Raw genomic sequence first — 21,664 nt, 5'->3', positions numbered from 1 at the left:
ATCGACAACAATATGGAACAGCTGGAAATTTCTTACTCTGTTGGTAGGAGGGCAAGTCTGCACGACCACTTTGGAAAACTTTTTGGAGTGCCTACTAAAGCTGACATACAAAACCCTGGTGACCCAGCAAAGTCACTCCTAGGTAAATATCCGAGAGAAGTGTACGTATGTAGTCATTAAAAGACATGTTCTAAAATATTCACGGCAACTTTTTCCATAATAACTGGACACTGAAAATTCTCCAAATGCCCAATACCAGTAGAATGGATAGTCACACAAATAATGACTATACAGCAGCAATAAAAACCTACAACCACAGGGACGCCTGGGTGGCTCAGTGGTTGAGCATCTGCCTTTAGCTCAGGGTGTCATCTCGGGTCCAGGGATTGAATCCCTCTTCGGGCTTTCCATGGGGAGCCTGCTTCCATGTCTCTGCCTATGTCTCTGCCTCTCTCTGTATCTCTCATGAATAAATAAATATTTTTTAAAAAACAAAACAAAACCTGTAACTACATACTATGTGAATAAATGTCATACACGACGTGAGAATACACCCCCTCCCATCTCTGCCCATCTGTTACCTGCCGCCAGGACCACGGAGCAGGGAGTTGGGCTTTTGGGGTTGGCCAGAAAGGTCTGGAGTCTAAAGGGCCCTTGAAGGAAGAGGAACAGGGAGGCACCAGGGAGGGACCCCACCCCTTTCCCGCCCATTTCAGGTGGGCTCCTCAGATCTTGATGAGAAAGTACAAAAGTTAGGAAAGAAAAAACCTGCTAGCTCCAACCTCTGCTCTGCCTGTTGAGTGTATTCATTGAAGTCAGACTTTTCAGGTTATAATTTAGAATTTTCCCTTTTCCAAGTGCCACAGAAAAAAAGGAATAATGATAAATAGAATTGTTTATAATGTAACTATTTTGTTTGGTTTTCTTTACCTTCCAAGTTGTGCAATATCACATCACCAGCACCTCAGGAGCCTCAGAGGGGAGGAAAGCAATTTTTCCCCTTTTATAATGCTGCCCTCTGCTGCACGTTAGGGAGTCCACAGGCAAAGATTTGGTTTGTCTCCAGAGTTGTGTTCGATTTGATTTGACTTAGTGATTCAGGTCCAAGAGTGTATGCGGGGGTGGGGGGTGGGGGGTGGGAGATTTTCTATAAAAAAATAAGTTGTTTAATTTACAATGATAAAGTAATTAACTATTTTCTGTTTCTATAGTGGTGGGCTGTGTTGCTGATGAGAAGGAAGTGAAGAGACTCTTTGGGGAAGTGAATTTGTAGAACATAAGAGCAATTTAGGGGCACCTGGGTGGCTCAGTCAATGAAGCACCTGCCTTCGGCTCAGGTCATGATCTCAGAGTCCTGGGATTGATCCCCACGTCGGGCTCTCTGCTCAGTGGGGAGTCTGCTTCTCCCTCTCCTTCTCTGCTCTCTCTTTCTCTCATCTGCTCACTCTCTTTCTCTCTCAAATAAATAAATAAAATCTTTTAAAAAACAAAAAGAAGAGAAATTTTAAAAGAGCATGGCCTGTGATGGGTGCATCTTCTGCAGATCCCAATGCCGGGAGTAATTTTTAAAAGTAAAAGTACTCCATTCTCAAAGCTGCTTATCAAATTATATCCATAAATGTTCCAGGAGCAGGCCACTGGCTAGAAATGGTGATATCCACATCAGACAGACATGAAAGCTGATTCTTTGATGATCCTCTAGCAACTTGAAACACATACTACCCACCACACTGTGAATACTCAGCAGTTCTTAATCAAGGGTGTGCATCTAATGCCTAAAAAGTGAAAATATATGTTTCCAGGTTCCATCTAAGAAGTGTCAGGTTTGGCTGGACTGGGGAGTGGCTTGGGCATTGGAATTTTGGAAAAACCTTCTGGGTGATTCTTCTACTTACACCTCTGATAGGAAACCCTGAATTAAATGGGAAAAAAACCCAGGATGCCAAGTGGCATTTACATTTCAACTTTAACTCAGTACAACATCTGGTGGCATGTGGACAGGAATAAAGAGGAAAGAGGGCCCTGTATCTGGATGAGTTAGAAATATGCTCCCTCTTGCAAGACACCTACCAAAATTAGAACCATATTTGAAGATGCCGAGACTGTGTACAGTATATAAATAAGTGTAATGTCATTTAATATGATAGTATTTTAAAAAATGAGTTGAGTGGTGTTTTCTAGCTGTGAGTAGAGCCAAATATCAATGTAGAAATTAGCCTTCTGCAGCTGCAGAGGCAATTGAATTTCCAGCTTGCTTGTGTCTGGCTTGGTTCCTCTTCCTAGAACTAGAAAATGCCCGAAGTATTGTTGATTCAACCCCTTCCACAACCACCTAAGCCAGAGACAATCCAACAGATTTGGACCATATGCTGAGGGAGGCAGGCAGCATGGCAGAAGGAGTCCTGCTCTGGAAAGACAAGAGACCCGAGGCCTGGTTTTGACTTACTGCTAATCACTGAGTGATCTTGGGTGAATTCCTTCACCTCTCCATAGATTTCTATAAAATGGGAGGCCGGGGTCCAAACCTGAACATCTTCAGGGGTTGGGTAATATCAACAAGTGAAATGGACCAAGCACAAGACAAAGGGGAATAGTGAGGACTGTGAAAAGTTGAGAGCTTATGTCTTTGTAAAGGGTGGCCACAACTCAGTTCCTGCAGGTGGTTCCATCGGGGTCACTGAGAACACTTGTGTAGGTTGTGCACTGCACAAGGGCACTAGTTCAGAGTATGTACTGTTCATATCATAGATGTAGATACTTATCAATGATGATGATGATGATTTCCTGGAAGATGGCTGGGTTTTGAAGAAAGGATACCTTCTAATTTGCACAAAGGTGTGTATGGACAGTCAGAAGCCCTGGATACCATATGGGAATGAAGCACCAATGTTGCCAGGTTTCTTCTCCCCCTCACCCTTTCTCCTCTTTTCCTTTTCCTTCTTCTCTGGAGGGGCTGGAAATATGGCTTTTAAAGTGAAATTCCCCTAATTTCATATTAACTGAAAATTAATTTTAAAATGTTGTTGACATCATAGGCTAAACAAAACATTTCTGGGGGCCAAACTGAGCCCAGGAATCCGAGATCTCTGACCCAGAGAAACTCTACACTACTGACATTTCAGAAACTCTCCTATTCTATGCACCTCACATGTAATCCTGAGGCAATCACAAAGAAAAATTAATTACCCTGGTAAATTACATGGATAGAATAGGGATTATGTAGTTATACTATAAATTAAATTAAATATTAAATTATATTAAATATATTAACACATTAAATATAAATTATAAATCAATATGTAAATATATTGAATATTAAATTAAATATTAAATTATAATATGATACAAAAAGTAAAAGCGCATCTTTTGAATATTGGTATGTCCAGCATTCTCCCTATCATCTGGTTGACTTTAATTTGTCCTTTCTTCAGAGAGAACTTTCTAAGACTCGCACCTAAATTAGGTCCCCCTTTTACACTTTCATGAAACACTTTGCTCTCCCTTAGTGACCTTATCAAATTTTTGTGAATATTCCCTTGTGTGAATGTTTGCTTGCTGTCTCTGCCTACCACTGGTGGACAGCGTGTCTTGTTCACCTCTGTAGCCCCAGTGGGGATATGCCTGATAAACACCAGGCACCCAGTGTGGTTTACTGAAGGATGGATTGGTCTCCACCCCATCAGGCAAACCTTTTCTCCTTGATGTTCTCCTGACCTGACTTTGCCACCAGGGGTCTTGACCTTGGGGGATCTCTGGTTTCCACTGCTGAGGAGGAGGCTCTCTGGCCTCCTCACCCCTCCTCCCATACATACGTCTTGAGCTGGAGAAAAGACCCAGTTCAAACCATTGATGTTCAGGACATCCATGCTTCACTGTGGCTGAAACCTGCCTGGATTGGGAGTTGGAGCACTCATATTTCCGGTAACACACACCAGCAGTGATAGGAAGTCTACCTCGTCTTGGATGCTGGGGGCTGGGGGAGAGTTTTGAGCACAGAATTAAACTCTGCTCCCCTGTACATATTTTACATTCTGATTTTGTTTCCTCTCAGTAACAAGATCATTATGATGCCAACCAATAGGCCAGCTCTCCTGCAGGTTTATTGAAGCAATCTGGTGGCATTCCAAGGCAAGCAGCATTATTTGATATTGAAAAGAAGTCCCCTAAGGATCATCCCCACGTCCATAAAACATCAGTAAAAAGCAGCTTATCCACAAAGTAGCTAAACATAAAAATGGAGCTAATGATTGCAGGGGAAACTGCAGAAGGAAAACCAAATCACCGAGAATTTCTCAAGGAGCAGAGGAGAAGAAGAAAGGCAGGAGCACAGAAAGGGAGAGTAAGGGGACAGGAGGACCAGGGGGTGCTGTGGACATGGACATTATCAGGGGGAGAGTATCTGACCAAAACTCCACCTCCTGCTCCTTCAGTTTCTGTCCCACGCTTATGTTCAAATCCAGCTTCAGGTACTGCTCGCTCTGACTGTAGGCTGGCCACAGTGGCAGGCCTTCCCCATTAGGGTCCCTGGAAGTGAGGGCAGAGGTGGGGGGTGAGATTTCCATCCTCAGACACCTGACTGTGGGGGAGGAGGCCGGCGGGGCGGTGGGGCGGGGGTGGGGGTGGGTGGGGGTGGGGGCTCACTTACCCTGTCCGAGCAAAGTTGGCCCAGTACCTCATCATCTTCCTGCTCAGCAATTTCTCCTCTTCTGTGGCTCCTTCTGAAGGAGACAATGGCAAACTCTGGCTCTCACACGGATTCACCAGAAGGCCAAGGTGACTCAGATCTGCTGAATCACCTTCACATCTCCCCACTGGATCATCTCACCAGCCCACCAATCAATGCATTCGTTTTGCATCTGCACATACTGAGGCCCAGAGCAGCCACGGCTCACCCAAGGAATGGTGGCTTCCAATGGCGGAGGAGGCTGTGCTCTTCCAGCTTGAAGCTGTGAAGCTGCAAGTTCCCTGGGGACAGAGACCATCCCCCCTTTCCTTTCCACTACTTCTCCATCAAACAATCAATTATTATATTTCTCTCTTCGAGAAAGTAATATTTGCTCAAAGTACAAAATCCAAAATACAGGAAGGATAATCTAATGACAGTGAGTTTCTCTCCCATCTCTTTCCCCCGACACCCAGTTACCAGCCTCAGAGGCAACCATGGCTACCAGCTTCTTGAGTGTCCTCCAAAGGCCAGCTAGACATGTACAAGGGTTTAAGTGGACACCTTTTTATACATTCAGTATCATATGAACACATGTTCTGCATCTTTTTCTTTCTACTGAAATCATATCCAGGGGATAGTTCCACCCTGTCGCCTATTAACCTTCCATTATTGTCATTTATTGTTATATATGACTATATAATTCATGCATCCAGTACGCTCTTGCTGGATCTTTTTTTTTTTTAATTTTTATTTATTTATGATAGTCACAGAGAGAGAGAGAGAGAGAGAGAGAGAGAGAGGCAGAGACATAGGCAGAGGGAGAAGCAGGCTCCATGCACCGGGAGCCCAACGTGGGATTTGATCCCGGGTCTCCAGGATCGCGCCCTGGGCCAAAGGCAGGCGCCAAACCGCTGCACCACCCAGGGATCCCTCTTGCTGGATCTTTACATCGTTTTCAACCTTTTCCTGGTAAAAGCAATGCTTTGGTGTGTGCCTATACTTTTGCCTGGGTGTAAGTATAATTGCAGAAAAAGATTCTAGAAGTTGGTTGGATTGCTCGAGAAAACACTATCTGCACTTTAAATATGGTAGAGTCCAAAGATACAGAAGCAATGAAACGCCGGGACACCTGCACCCCGATGTTTATAGCAGCAATGTCCACAATAGCCAAACTGTGGAAGGAGCCTCGGTGTCCATCGAAAGATGAATGGATAAAGAAGATATGGTCTATGTATACAATGGAATATTATTCAGCCATTAGAAAGGACAAATACCCACCGTTTGCTTTGACGTGGATGGAACTGGAGGGTATTATGCTGAGTGAAATAAGTCAATCGGAGGACAAACATTATATGGTCTCATTCATTTGGGGAATATAAAAAATAGTGAAAGGGAATAAAGGGGAAAGGAGAAAAAAATGAGTGGGAAATATCAGAAAGGGAAACAGAACAGGAGAGACTCCTAACTCTGGGAAACGAACTAGGGGTGGAGGAAGGGGAGTTGGGAGGGTGGGGATGACTGGGTGACGGGCACTGAGGGGGCCACTTGACGGGATGAGCACTGGGTGTTATTCTATATGTTGGCAAATTGAACACCAATAAAAAATAAATTTATAAAAAATAAAATAAAATAAATATGGTAGAGTTTTACATTAATATATCAGGTTGTCTGTCTCCCCACACCTACACAAACGCATTATGTAAAATGTATTGCTCTTCCCAACATTGATAGATGAAAAAGGCTCACTCAAAGTTACTGTGCAATCTTGTTATGGTTGAGGTTAAGTGGGCTTTCATGCTTAAAAATCACTCATGTCTCCTTTTCCAGAAACTGCCTATTTGTATCTGTTAGCCAGTTTTCGACGGGATTGTTCTTTTCCCACTGATTTCAGGAGCTCTTTGGATGTTAAGGAATTTAACATTTGACACACACGTAGTTCACTTTCTCCCATTTGGAGAGTCCTGTGCCCGTCCCACAGTATGAGCTCAGTGATGGCTGCTGCGTAATAGTAACAGTGACATTATTAAGCACTTATTGTGTGCCTTAGGAGAATTGTTTCACTTACTCATTGTGATAACCTAAGAGGTAGTCATTGTGTTATTATCTGCATTATAAGGATGGGAATTATAATTAATTATAATAATTATAAGTGACATAACAAATAAACCTCAGCACACAAATGTACTTATGCAGAGGCTCTGTCCTTGCCGAGGCACCAGCATGAAGTGGTCAAGAGCCGGTATTGTGCAATTCTTTAATTATTTTAGTGCTATCTACTGCGTGTAGTTCCTATAATTTTTTTTCCCTGTGGATAACCTCATCTGATTGGCTTCTTATTTTAGGCTCTGAATAGGTTGTAAATTCAAGAATCAATGAGCTAACCTCGCCAGTAGCAGTTTACAAGCATCTACATTAGATCACCTGGGTCTTGAGCCTCTTGGGCTGGAATTATGAAAAACGTGTTTTGTTTTGTTTTGTTTTTCTTTTCAAAGTCCTGGGTGGTAGCCTCATCGACAATTCTGGAAAGGGCAGGGAGGGTGAGACCAGTGGTGAGAGAGAAAAAAGAAAGTGGTTCTAATTTAATTTAAAAAATTAGATTGCCTGAGTGTCCCCCAACTGTCCACCACTTTAGGCTTTAGTACAAAGAGAAACACTCATCAAGCAGATGCTGCCAACTCCTTTTCACCTTGGTTTCTAAAAATAAGAGTGGGGGCATTTTCCAAGGAAAGGTTGTGTCTGTAAACCATAGATTAAATTCTAACCACCTCTGGGCTCTTGCATATTGTGGGATGGGAGAGGGACTTCGTGCTGACAACAGGCCAGTAGCATCTTCTCCCCAGCTCATCCCAAGCTCGAATCCCTGCACCAGCAGAAGGTCCCCGTAGCCCATTCCTTACCGAACATGACAATGTCGCCTTTCAGGAAGGCACCTCCAAAGACAAAGCGGATTTCATCAGAGTGATCGGCTTTGACAAAAGCTGGCCTCGTGTCCTTTAAGCACTCGGGTGGGTGTTGAAACTCGTAGAAGTAGACAGGTGCGCCAGCATCTGCACAGAGGTAGGAGAGGGCCTGTGGCCAGTGCGAAATTCAAGGGAGCGGGGCGGGGGCGGGGGCTGGCCCCACATCCCTACCCAGCTGGCCCTCCATACCCGTGGGTGGGAAGGCGCAGAGATAATAGTGACTTGAAATGTGCCAACTTCCCTTTTCCTTATCAGAGGCTAGAACTTCCTGGCACAGGAGCCCTTGCACCCCGGGGTGACAAGAGCTTACTACCCCTCAGGGTAGTCTAAGGTGGCCCTAGTTCTTTCCTTCTCTAAAAGCCTTTCTTGCTGAACAAAGATCTGCCTCCCTGTGCCTTCCTCTTACTGATTCTGGTTCAATTGTCCTGAGGCAAACCACACGAAGTTATTCCCTGCTTCCAACATCCCTTCACCTGTCTTCTGCTAAAGGTCTTTGCTTTGTAATCCTCCCCCTCCCCCCATTGCCCACCTTCCCTACATTATCAATTTTTCTCTACTGGACCACTGCTGTCAGTAGCCAACATGCTTACAAAGTCTCCCCTTACTGCACGCGCGCGCGCGCGCACACACACACACACACACACACACACACAGGCACACACAGGCACACATACTGTTGGTCTCAGCTTCCCCTCTGCTTACTGGCTTATCTCTCTAAATCCCTTCTAACAAGACCCTACAATACTCATTATCTCTGCTCCCTCTCCTCATTCTCTCCCTCTCTCCCTCTCTTTTAAAGATTTTCTTTATTTATTTGAGAGAGAGAAAGGGAGATAACAAGCAGGGAGAGCAGGGAGGCAGAGGGAGAGGGAGAACCAGGTTCCCTATTGAGCAGGAAACCCAACACGGGGCTCCATCCCAGGACTCTGGGATCATGACCTGAGCAGAAGGCAGATGCTTAACTGACTAAGCCACCCAGGTATCTCCCTCTCGCTTTCTCTCTTAATTGAAGTATCATTTATGAACAATAAAAAAGTATAGATTTTTACGGTTTGGTGAGTTTTTACAAAGGTATACACATTCCTGTAACCACCATGCCAAGGTGTACAGAGCATTTCTATCACCCTAGGTGTGTCTTTGTAGTCACTCTACCAGGAGACATGAGGGTTTTTATTGATTGTCATCACAGATTAATTTTGCCTGTCCTTGACCTCCCCATAAATGAAACACAATATATATTTTTTGTGTGTGTCTGGCTTCTTTTTCCTCTGTGTAATGTTTTTGAGATTCATCCATGTTATTTCATGTATTAGTTGCTGATTTTTTTTTTATCACCAAGTAGTATGCTATTGTATGAATACACCACAATTTATTTATCCACTGACCTGGTGATAGACTTTTGGGTTCTTTTTAGTTTGGTGCTATTATGATTAAAGCCACTGTGGATATCCATATATAAGTCATTTGTAAGGACATATGCTTTCACTTCTCTTCAGTAAATACCTAAAAGTAGAATGGTCGAGTAACAGGGGAGGTGTGCATTTAATTTTATAAGAAACCAAGAGTTTCCCAGAATCGTTGCACCAGTTTGCATTCCCTCCAGTAGTACATGATTCTGAATATTCCACATCCTTGGCAGTACTTCTGGTTTGTGTTTTCAATATTAGCCATCCCAGTAGGTGTAAATGGTTTCCTCATTTGGGGTTTATTTTGCATTTCCCTGATGACTAACAATGTTGAGTACCTTTTCATGTGCCAGAAGGCTTTCATATATCCTGTTTTGTGAAGTGTCCTTTCAAGCCTTTTATCCATTTGCAATTGGATTGTATTTTCATTATTGAATTGTAAGAGTTCTCACATGCTGGATATGTATTTTTTGTAGATACTTATGTTGTGAATATTTGCTTCCAGTCCGTGGCCTGCCTTCTCATTTTCATAGCAGCATTGGTTTTATTTGTTTGTTTTAGGTAAAATACACATAACACAAAATTCACCACTTTAACCATGTGTAAGTATGTAAATCAGTCGCTTTTAGTACATTCAGAATGTTGTACAACCATCTATCTAGACCCAGAACATTTTCAGCACCCCAAACAGAAACTGAGTGGGGAATGACTTATGCAGTCATTCTCCATTTACCCTTCCTTCCTGCCCTTTGGAGACTGCTTTCTGACTGTAGATTTGCCTCTTCTGGACATTTCATATAAATGGAATTACACATGTAGCCTTTTGTATCTGGCTTCTCTCACTCAGCATAACATTTTCATGGTCCAATCGTGTTGTAGCACACATCAGTATTTTATTTCTTCCTATGGTCAGATGATAACTCATTGTATGGATTCACCACATTTTGTTTATCCATTCATCAGCTGATGGGCCTTTGAGTTGTTCCCACTTTTTGGCCTCCCTTAATAAGGCTGCTATGACCATTCATGTATAATTTTTGCTTGAGCATCTGGTTTTCAATTATCTTGGGTATATTCCTAGGAGTAGAATTGCTGGGTTACATGGCAATTTTTAATTTTTTGAGGAATAGCCAAACCATTTCCCACATTAAATGTACCATTTAGCATTCTCATCTGCAGTATATGAGATTTCCAGTTTCTCCACATTTTCAATAACATTGTTATTTTCTGTTGTTTGTTCTTTTATTATAGCCATTTTAGTGGGTATGAAGTGGTATGTAACCGTAGTTTTGATTTGCATTTTCCTGATGGCTAGTAATGTTAATCACCTTTTCCTGTGCTTAATAGTCATTTGTATATCCATTCAATCCTTTGCCCATTTTTGTTTTTTTTTTTTAATTAACTTTTATTGGTGTTCAATTTACCAACATACAGAAAAACACCCAGTGCTCATCCCGTCAAGTGTCCACCTCAGTGCCCGTCACCCATTCCCCTCCAACACCCGCCCTCCTCCCCTTCCACCACCCCTAGTTCGTTTCCCCGAGTTAGGAGTCTTTATGTTCTGTCTCCCTTCCTGATATTTCCCAACATTTCTTTTCCCTTCCTTTATATTCCCTTTCACTATTATTCATATTCCCCAAATAAATGAGAACATACACTGTTTGTCCTTCTCCGATTGACTTATTTCACTCAGCATAATACCCTCCAGTTCCATCCACGTTGAAGCAAATGGTGGGTATTTGTCGTTTCTAATTGCTGAGTAATATTCCATTGTATACATAGACCACATCTTCTTTATCCATTCATCTTTCGATGGACACCGAGGTTCCTTCCACAGTTTGGCTATTGTGGCCATTGCTGATAGAAACATCGGGGTGCAGGTGTCCTTTGCCCATTTTTGAATTGAGTTGTTTGGCTTTTTGTTGAGTTAGAAGGTCCTTTACATATTCCAAATAATAGACTCTTATCATCTATATGATTTGCAAATATTTTCTCCTATTCTGTGGGTTGTCTTTCACTTTCTTTATATTGCCCTTTGATGCACAATAATTTTTCATTGTAATGAAGTCCAATTTATCTGTTTTTTTTTCTTTTTCGTGATTCTAAGAATTTGTTGTCACTTCCAACCTATTTGTATCTTTAGTTCTAAAGTGAGTCTCTTATAGACAGCATAGAGTTGGACTGTTTTTACAATCAATTCATTCTGTAATTGCTGCCTTTTGAGAGAATCCATTTATGTTTAGTGTAATTATTGATTATGCAGCATTTATTTCTGTCATTTTACTATTTGTTCCCCATATGTCTTATATCTTTTTTATTCTTCAATTCTTCCATTATTGTCTTCTTTTGTGTTAGATAATATTTTCTAGTGCACCATTTTGATTCCCTTCTTGTTTCTTTTACTATATATATTTTTAGTTATTTTCCAAGTGGTTGCCCTGGGGATTACAATTAACATCCTAATTTAAAATAATCTATTTCAAATTAATACCAACTTTGTTTCAATAGTATGCAAAAACTTTCCTCCTTTATAGTTAGTGCTTTTATGTTGTTATTGTCACAAATTGCATCTTGATGCACTGTATGTGAAAACATGGATTTATAATTATTATTTTGTTGTCTTTTAAATCATATAGAAAAACAAAGAGACATTAGAGAACCAAAAATAAATTAATATTGACTTCTATAAGTAAACATAAGTAATGTTAGTACCTGTAGTGGAGTTTTTTTCTTCTTGTGGATTTGAGATACTGTCTAGTGTCCTTTTGCTTCAGCCTTAAGGACTCCCTTTAGCATCTCTGGTCAGGTAGGTTTACTAGTGACAAACTCTCTCAACTTTTGTTTATTTGGGAATGTTGTGATTAATCCTTCATTTTTAAATATATGGAAATCTGGTTGGCAGGCTTTCCTCCTTATCCTCCTCCCCCTCCCCCCCCACACTTTGAATATGTCATTCTATTGTCTCTGGCCTCTGTGGTTTCTGTTGAGAAGTTGGCTGTTAATCTTATTGATGCTACTTTGTACATGATTAGTTGATTCACTTTTACTGCTTTTAGGAATTTCTGTTTTTGGTGTTTGACTGATTATATGTCTGTGTGGATCTCTTTGAATGTCTCCTACTTGGGATTCACTGAAATTCATGGACATGAATATTTACAACTTTCATCAAATTTGAGACATTTTGATCATTATTTATTTAAATATTATTTTTACCTCTTTTTTTCTCTTCTCTCCTCCAAAAGTACTATCATGCATATGTTGGGATGTTGATGGTGTTCCACAGGTCTCTTGGGTTCTGTTTATTTTTCTACATTCCTTTTTCTTTCTGATCCTCACACTGAGTAATCTCCATGAATTTATGTTCAAGTTCTCTGTTTCTTTCTTCTCTATGCTCAAATCTGCCATTGAGTCCCTCTAGTAAATTTTCCATTCCAGATGTTGTATTTTGCAACGTCAGAATGTTTATTTGGTCCTTTTTATAATTTTATAAATTCTCTATTGCTTCTCGATGTGGTGAAACATCATTCTTATGGTTTCCTTTAATTTTTTATATGTGGTTTCCTTTAGCTATTTGAGTATATTTAATAGTCGGTTTAAAGTCATTAGTGAATCCAATGTCTGAGGTTCTTCAGAGACAGTTTCTATTAATTTCTTCTTTTCCTGTCTGCGGGCCATGCTTTCCCATCTCTTGGCATGCCTTGTTGAAAACTGGAGATTGTGAATATTATAATGTGGCAACTCTGAACAACAGATTCTATCCCTTTTCCGTGGTTTATTGTTACTGCTTGCTCTGGTAGCTGTCATCTGTTTGTTTAGAAATGTTTTTGTACTAATTTTGACTATTTTTGGTCATGTGTGGCCACTGAAGTCTTTCTCCTATTATCTTAGTGGTCAACCAATAATTTTATGGGTCAGCTGAAATTTTCATAAATGTCTAAAACAAACAAACAAACAAACAAACAAAATCCCCCAATCTTTGAAGATGGGCATTATGGTTGGAGCATGCCCTCAACACTCAGAAAGACAGTTTACAACTCTTACTTAGTTTCCACCTTCTGTTTGAACAGAGCCTTCAGGTCAGCCAGATTTAAGAGCTTAGGGCATCTCAGGCCTTTTCTGAGCATGCTCCCCACTCTGGGCATACACAAGGCCTTCTAAATCCCCAGTAATATGAGGGAGATGTTCAAGTCTTTATTCCCAGAGCATTATATAGCCCAGCTTTTCCTCCCAAGTATTGTCTTTTGTTTATTTCAACTGTTATTCCTTTCCTCTGGTGGCAGCAGCAAATGCATTTACTTTTTCTTAAATTTCTTTAGAGAGAGAGCATGCATGTATGCACATGTGAGCAGGGGTAGGGAGGGATAGAAGGACACAGACATAAAGAATCTTAAACAGGCTCCATGCTCAGTGAAGAACCCGATACAGGGGTTAATCTCATCACCCTGCAATCATGACCTGACCTGAAATCAAGAATTGGACTCTTAACCAACTGAGCCACCCAGGTGCCCCAGCAGATGCACTCCCCTTTAAATGTTTATGAAAAATGCCCTCCAGGCAGTGCCTAATCTTGAGATACTTCTGGGTTAGGTGAAATAAAAGCAAATCCTTTGAGCCTAGTTGTTTAGGGAACCACTAGATAGATCAAAGCAAATAACCTTAATTCTTTGAGTATAAAGTCCTTTTTTCTCCCTCCAGTACTAGGAGTCTATACTATAAATGTGGGTTGCTGTCTTTAAGGCCATTGCCTAGCTGGTAGCAGGAAATGGTGCAGAGCAACTTAAAATGCCACACTTTCTCACTGAGACTCAAGGATCTATATCTTGATTAAATGTTTACTTGCTTGCTGTAAACCCTTGATTTATTTCCAGAATTCTGGAAACTGATTCTGACAGTACTTACCAGTTTCTTCACTGCTTTTGTGATGGAACAGATTTTTGGAGTTCCTTCCTCCACCATTTTTGCTAACATTGTTAACAATGTTTTTTTGATGAGCAATATATATATATGATATATATATATGAGATATATATATATTAATTTTGCCTAAGTACAATTTTAGCTTTTACATTTGGATCTACAACTCATTTCACATTGATTTTTTAGTATAGTATGAGTTAGGGGTTGAGGTTCACTTTTTCTACATAAATATCAAGTTATCCCCTCTCTGTTTGTTGAACAGAATTTCCTTTCTCCACTGAATTATCTCAGCATCTCTGTCAAAAACTGGCTATTCTCTGGACTCTCCACTCTGTTCTATTTGTCTGTCTTTCAGCCAATACCAGACTTTCTTAATTACTGTATCTCAAAAATAAGACTCGAAATCAGATGACCTGTAAGTCCCCTAGCTTTGTTATTCTTCTTCAAAATTGTTTTGGCTATCCTTGCATTTCCATGTAAATTTTTATTTTTATTTTTTTTTCCATGTAAATTTTTAAAACTAATTCTCTCATTTCTCCAAAACCACTGCTGAGATTTTAAGATTGGGATTGTATTCTCAGAAGATCAGTTTGCACATTTTCTCTTGAATCCATTTTAACCAGGCTTTTACTTACATCACTCTTATCACAATTGTTCCTGTCAAGGTCACCAGTGACATTTGTGTTCCCAAATTCAAGAGTCACTTCTTGGTCCTCATTCCCTTGTCACCTTATGATATAGAGTCCCACAGCACCCTACAACTGCTATCCGCTGCTCTGTTTTATTTCACGTATATTACCATCTAATACATATAGATTCTATCTTTACTTAATTTGGCATCGATCTCCCCAACTAGATTGTGAGTTTCATGATGGCAGGGCCTTTGTTTTGTTCACTGCTGTATCTCTAGAGCCCAGAAGACTGTCAGACACATAGTGGGCTCTCTTGATAAAAAAAATTGTGGAAATAGGAGGAAAGGGGAATGGAAGAGACAGAAAGAGATAGAGAGGAGAGAAGAGATTGGAAAGGGAGGAGGGAGGAAGACAAGGTTTGTGTCCCCACAAGTAATACTCTCTTCTGATTGCCCCACTATTCCTTATAGCTAAAATGCTTGGGAAGACACTTCTAAAGAGAAAGGAATCTGGGAAACTAACCCCGCCCCCCCAAATTATGGGGAGGTGGGAATTTTCTGCCTGGCCCTGGAGAAGAAACAGAAACATCAGAACAAATCAACATCCCTGAACTCTGAAAGGCACAGGAATTGCAAAGGTCAGCATGCAGGGTTGTATCCCATGCATCCTCGGGAACTCCTTCTCACTGAAGGAAAGTAGGGTGGAGCAGGTGGCCAGTGGTCAGGCAATAAGACTTGCTGCAGCCACTGGCCTTGCTGGACTGTGACCCTGCTATGGGGTGGGGGATTGGGGTGCTAAGAGACTCACCTCTGTGGTATCGAGCTGTGACCACCCCAGGGACCACAAAGAACACATCTCCAAGCAAGTCCAGAAAACTATCTCGAATCTCAACTGGGGAGTGCTTGTTGTAGAAGTATTGATCAACCACAAGGTATAAGTACTGGTTGGGGATGTGCTGTAAAAAAATCATGGTCACAGGAGATCCAGGTCAACAACAGCCAACACATTGAACATTTGCTTGGGTGGGCATGATTCTGGGGTCTTTACATGCATTGTTTCATGTTACCCACACAGTGACCCTATGGCACAGATACCAAAATTAACCCCATTTCACAGATGAGGGAACTGAGACTTTGGGAGGGTAAGTGGTTGTTCAAACTGGTGCAACCATGATTCTTGTGCAAGTCTACCTGCACCTAAATCACAGTGTGCATGCCTCTCTGAGATGTTTCAAAACAGTCATCCCTGGGCAGCACTGGCTACGTGGTTTGTGGGGTGCAGAGCAAAGTCAACACGTGAGGCCTCGTGTCCAAAAATTATACCAATTTCAAGATGGTGACAACATAACATTCAACCAGGTGTGGGACTTTTCTTAGCATGGACCTTTGTGACTATACAGGTCGCATACCCATGAGGCCAGCCCTGCTTCTGGAAGCAGGTCTGCCTTGAGTTCTCTGGGGTTTGATTTGAGCTCGTTGGTCTCTTGCTGGAGTTCCCTCATCTATAATAAGTGGCCGGTTCAGAGGATTACATGAGATATGAAGAAAGAAACATGCTGTCTGGCATAGAGTCCAGTCTTGTCAGTCCCCCTGAGGCCTGAGGCCCACTGCCAGATCCCTAAACAGGGCATTCTCTGCTTTCCTAATCCGGCTCTGGGCTGCCTCCCGGGCTTCAATCCCTCTACTTGACCAAGCACAAATGCTGGATGGTGCAAAGTAAACTTCATGAAGATTCAGAATCTGCCACATTGGGGATGTTCTTAGGGATCTGGGAAATGCTGGGATCAGTTATGGCACCTCTACCATCACCCCCTCAACCCCAGCAACATGAAAACAGGCTCAGCCCTGCAGAAGTTTCTTTGGAATTTGGAGACAGTATAGAGCACACCAGGGAATGCTGCTCAGACTCATTCATCGGGTCCCTCTGAAGGCTAAGTGTTTTTAATCAGACCTAGAGAAACTCCAGGCTCTGGGGCAAGGGCTCCTGACTTGGATCATATGACCAGCAGACCCCTAGGTACTCGAGGTGTCCAAGGCTCTGTGGAGCCTCTGAAGAGCCCCATGGGACACTCACAAGGCAGACTCCTGGGATTCGAGAGCAAGGCTATGCCTTCTGCATCAGAGAACAACTCTGCCACCTAGGAGAAACTATATGCCTTTCCAGTCCTCCTGCATCTTCCTGCAAATCCTACTTTCCATTCCTGGGACCTGCCTTAAGACAACTTCTCCTCTTGAAATGCCCTCTGTTCAGATGTTTCCCTTTCCTAAGGCCCAGATCAATCACCTCCTTCTCCATGAGGCCATCTCCAATCCAGCCTGAGAGGTTCCACTGTCTGACTTATACTGCAAATATCTCCCAAACCTTAGTCTCAATTCTCATCACTAGACAGCAGAGACCCATCAAACATCCCCTATAGGCCTGAGGGATCCCCTGCCTGCAGTCTGGCTCACTTTGTGTCCAGAAGGCTCTTTCCAAAATGGGAATCGAATCATGTCACTCTTCTGTTCCCAGCCCCTGGGATGAACTTCATATTCCTTTCAGGGCATGTTATAGCTGTGAGCATCCTCCTATGCTGCAGCCAACCCCTGCAGTTGACCTCACCACACTCCTAATTGGTCATCCTCAGTCCTCAGGCTCCCCTGGTCCCTGTTCCTCCATGAGTCAGACAAACCTAACTCATTCTTCAAGACCCTCCTCCCTGAAGGAGCCATCTGCTCCCTCCCATGGGTACCACAGGGCCTTGGACATTCTTCTGCTCTGGTTTGTTTGACAGTATACTGAACTGCTCTCTCCTTCCACCCCACGATCTACAGGTTCTGTAAGCATATAGGGAGTGCCTGCTTCTCATTGTAGCTCAATGCCTAGGGAAGTACTGGGACGTGTGGGCTCTCAACAAACATCCATTCAATGAATAAGTGAATGAAAGGAACATGGCACAGAGTACACACTGGATAAATGTTTATGGCAAGAAGGAGGGAAGAAGCAAAAGGAATCCATCCCTACATCTAGTGTCTGGCTTAAGACCTAATACTGATATATCTGTATAGTGAGTGAATGAATAAATGATTGAGTAATGGTCTTGGTCTTGCTAGAACTTAATACAGTGCCTGGCTGGCATATAGTGAATATGGGTCCCTAGTCCCTAGTGTGTTTCAGAATTTAGAACTTCTTAGACTGTAGATAGATAATTCAGTACTGAGGCTGCACAGGTCACATGCTTTGGGGGTGGCCACACCAGACCCTGCTTTACCATGTTCGCAGAGAAGTACATGAGTAGTGGGATGAATGAAATGATTGGGAACAGTAGGACCAATGACTACATATGGGCTAGGGCAGATGTGGCTGCCCTGTGGGCTGATTTTCAGAACTTCTTGGATTTTGATATTGTGAATAAGCGATTGCAGAACTCTACTTAGCAAAGATTCACTGAATGAGTGAACAGGGAATATCTATAGCCCCAGTCCCTACTCCAGAGTGTGACCCAAGGAGGTTAGACAGATGACTCTCTGAAAAAAATCACAGTTGCCCATGCTCACTTACCAGGACTCTGTGGATCAAGTGCAGGGCGAGAGACTTGTTGGAGCCTCCAAGGATCTCCGGAAACTCCTTCTGTGGAGAGATATAGGGCATCCCCTGTGAGCACCTTAGTTCACCAGGAGGGAAAGCAGTCTCTATGAGGGCCCAAGCGCCTGCCTTTGAGAAGAGAGGTTGGGGGCAATAGGAGTAGCTTCTGGGTTGGTGAAGCAATGATGTTTCTTCTTCCCACACTTGCTAAAATGCAACCACTCCCTGCCATACCTATGGTCTTGTGGGGTCTGAGGGGCTGCTCTGTGGAAAGGCCATGTTATGAGCTCACATGCCCCCATCACATTCCCGAATTGAAGGTAGGTTTTTGTCAAGAAGTGATTAAATGAAAAAGAGGACATTAGCTGGGCCCTCACCCAATCTGACTGGTGGCCTTCTATGAAGAGGAAATTCTGACACACAGAGGGACACCGGGGATGCATGCACAGAGAAAAGACAACGTGGGGACACAGAGAGAAGGTGGCCACGTGCAAGCCTTCAAAGAGAGGCCAGAACACCTTGAAACTAGTGATTTACTCTCTCTTTCTAGAGATCTTTGCAAACAGGGCCTCTGAGATGCCAGCAGTTTGCCAACAGCCAGCGAGGTGGCAAGGCTGGGGTTAAGAAACACTGCTCTGCTCGGTACAGGGTGTCTTTTAGTAAGAGCCACGGGTAACTATTTGCTAACTGACCCCTCCCTGGCCAGTACTACAGCTTAAAAATATGAGAGGGTAGAAATTCTCTTCACTTGTCAAATGAATTTCCCCTTGACATTTTCTGCTGAGAATCTTGGGATAATAAATTGCTAGGGTAAATATTTAAACATCTCTGTCTCTTGGAATCTGAGGGAAACTCCAGAGTCATTCAATTTACTCACAAGTATATTTCAACTACCAAGAACCTCCCTATATGTTCAGGAGCTGAGATTTGTTTTTGGAGGATTACCCTTGGTCTCCAACGACCAGCAGTGGGTGTCATTGCAAGGTCACATGAAATAACAGCACTGATCCAAGCACTTGAGCTATGCATACCCGGGCACAAAATCCCATTGTGCCACTTGAATGATTCCAACATCTAACATTTACCGAGCACTAACTATATGCCAAACTATTTGTTGTTTTTTTTATGCCAACCTATTTGATGTGTATTTGTGAAGCAGGTAGTAAGCTCAGCCCTATTTCACAGATTAAGGAATAAAAGGTTCAGAGAGGTTGGGCAGTTCACTTAAGGTCACGCAGCAGGCTAACAGAGAATGCAACATTTGATGAGAGAGTCTAAATGCATGAAAAAAAATTCTACACCACAGTTTCTTCCCCCAGCTGGGAGGCTTTGGAAAGGAACTTTAGCCTTTCTGAGGCTAAGTTCCTTTAGCTGAAAGGATTAATAATGCCCGTTTGCAAGCTGTTGCACCAATGGCATACACTTGACACCCAGAAGCACCGAAGGGCCTTACTCTTAAGTAAGTCACAATCTGTGACTCAGTTGCCTCATTTACAACATGAGGAGAAAGATCCCTGCTCCCACTTCCCCAAAAAACATTGCTCTGTAGGTCAAATTCAGCATGCCAGAATGTGCCTTTGACAGCCCGGGGACCTCAGCATTATGGTTCCAAACAGCACAAACTAGTCTTGATCCCTGACAAACCTCTGTATTTCATTACTTCATCTCCCTCAGCTTAAAAGGAGGAGGTTGTTCTCTATAATTGAGCCATGATGATATTATGAATTTGAGCAACCCACTCTTCTGAGAACAGATGAAAAGTTTATTTCAAATCAGGAGGGTCTTCTGAAATGGTAAAGTCAAGGAATCCTGGCTCCTTCTCAGCATTTGGCCTGAGCACAAACAATCCCTCCTCAGAGGAGCTTTCCAGAGGAGCCTTCTCCTCCCTGAAGACCGTCTCTTACCAGTTTATGTCCTTCTTAGCACTTGCCCCTTCCTGAAACCATCTATTCAACCTCGCACTTCGTCTGCTCTCCCCAGTAGGATGTGAGCGGGCACAAAGCTGGAGCCCTGTGACTTGTTTACTCATGAACAGTGTTTGCAAGAGTGTAGAGTATGTGGTAAACATTCCATTCATGCTTGTTGAGTGAATAAAGCGATTCAGTAAGTTTGCAACTTGGACAAGCCTAGGGAGCCCTCTTGGAAGTCAAAATGCCAGAAGTGAGGCTGGACATGAAAATGTAAAGGCCTGAAATTTTCCAAACCTGCATGAATTTCATCTTCAAAGTCGTAACTGTGCTAATTTGAGACAATCATTCATAATGTTTTGAACAAAGCTCAAATGGACCCCATCCTCTCTTACCTTTTCATACGGTTGTTTCTTTCCCCATAAACCTTATACAAGGAGCAGGGCGGACACTGGCTATGGCTGCCCCAATCCTCAGTTACCCCCCTTCAGTAAGAAGAAAGGACATCCCTGTGTCCTTGGATGCTGGGCTCCCTCACAGCGCTTGGCTGCCTGGATGGGAGGACTCAGCTTGGAAGCACACAGCTGCCTTGGTGCTGACGGAGGGGCAGGAAGGACAGCTGGATTCTTACCATGGGCAGCAGGAAGCCACACTCGTGGTTATTGACTCCGATGACAGAAGGAATTGAATTAAATGTTTTCTCAGTCAATAGGTCTAGAGGCTCATCAGGAAAGAAAAAACCATCAACCACTCGAGTGAAAGACTTGGTTTTCTGAAATAAGGAAGAGAAAAATCAGTATCTGTTTCTGTTCACAAAATCTGCTGGCCCTGAACCCCTAGCCCAGCGGAGCCAACCTGCTCCAGCAGTGGTCAAACTGCATTACGAAAGGAAAAATAAGCCATATCTGGCCTCTCCCAAGGCACGAATACTGCCTGACCAGCCCTGCCACTTACTTGGGGTAAAGGGACTCAGCTTCCTGCCTTAGATTCCTTATCTACTAAATGAGGATAATAATAATAATTAGTATCTACCTAAGAAAAGCAGTAGCCTACAACAGTGGTTCTTGAGGTATGGGTCCTGGACCAGCAGGATCAGCATATTACCTGGGAATTGTTAGAAATAAATTCTCAAGCCCCAGCCCGGGACTACTGAATTTGAAACTCTGGGGGTGCAGCCCAGCCAACTTGTTTTGACAAGCCCTCCAGGTGATTCTGAAGCAAGCTCAATTTTGAGAACCACTGGCCAAATGCTATGGGCATTGTGGTGAACTGAGTGGTAGGGGAATAGGGGTGGCCAGAGTAGTGGGGGCTGGTGTGAGCATCTTCCTGAGATGTCCTTAGCATTGTGCCTTTGATCTGGCTGGATATTTCTTGCGTCTCAGGAAGCAACACCTGGCTCTGTCCATGGTTTTTTTCGGGTCTCTTTTTAGGAGCAGGGGTGGAAGGGAACACACAGAAGACCTATTTGACACTACATCGGCTCAAAGACTTTGTAACCAGCTCCCAGACTTCAGCACAGCTCATAGCAAACCCTTCATCCATGTCAAATAACTCTTTAACAAATGTTGGAATCTGACCGATAACAACCTCGTGCTTCCAAGGACCACTGGAA

The 21,664-nt window shown here is 42.8% G+C and overlaps 1 protein-coding gene across 1 annotated transcript in view; it reads right to left on the bottom strand.

Moving 5' to 3' along the window:
* Positions 1–4,082: 4,082 nt before the first annotated feature.
* CES5A (carboxylesterase 5A) overlaps positions 4,083–21,664 on the bottom strand; it is a 30,081-nt gene continuing 12,499 nt past the window's right edge. The window contains exons 8-13 of the mRNA XM_041767073.1: positions 20,684–20,824; positions 18,122–18,190; positions 15,389–15,536; positions 7,564–7,713; positions 4,646–4,718; positions 4,083–4,524 (exon numbers count right to left, since the gene is read on the bottom strand). Of these exons, the coding sequence (XP_041623007.1) occupies positions 4,293–4,524; positions 4,646–4,718; positions 7,564–7,713; positions 15,389–15,536; positions 18,122–18,190; positions 20,684–20,824 (813 nt within the window). The 3' untranslated portion in view covers positions 4,083–4,292. The remainder of the gene's footprint in view (positions 4,525–4,645; positions 4,719–7,563; positions 7,714–15,388; positions 15,537–18,121; positions 18,191–20,683; positions 20,825–21,664) is intronic.

Source organism: Vulpes lagopus, chromosome 8 (assembly GCF_018345385.1).
Source record: "Vulpes lagopus strain Blue_001 chromosome 8, ASM1834538v1, whole genome shotgun sequence".
NCBI classification, from domain to species: domain Eukaryota; kingdom Metazoa; phylum Chordata; class Mammalia; order Carnivora; family Canidae; genus Vulpes; species Vulpes lagopus.
Note: the sequence above shows the minus strand (reverse complement) of the source record. Positions and strands in the feature narration are given on the sequence as shown.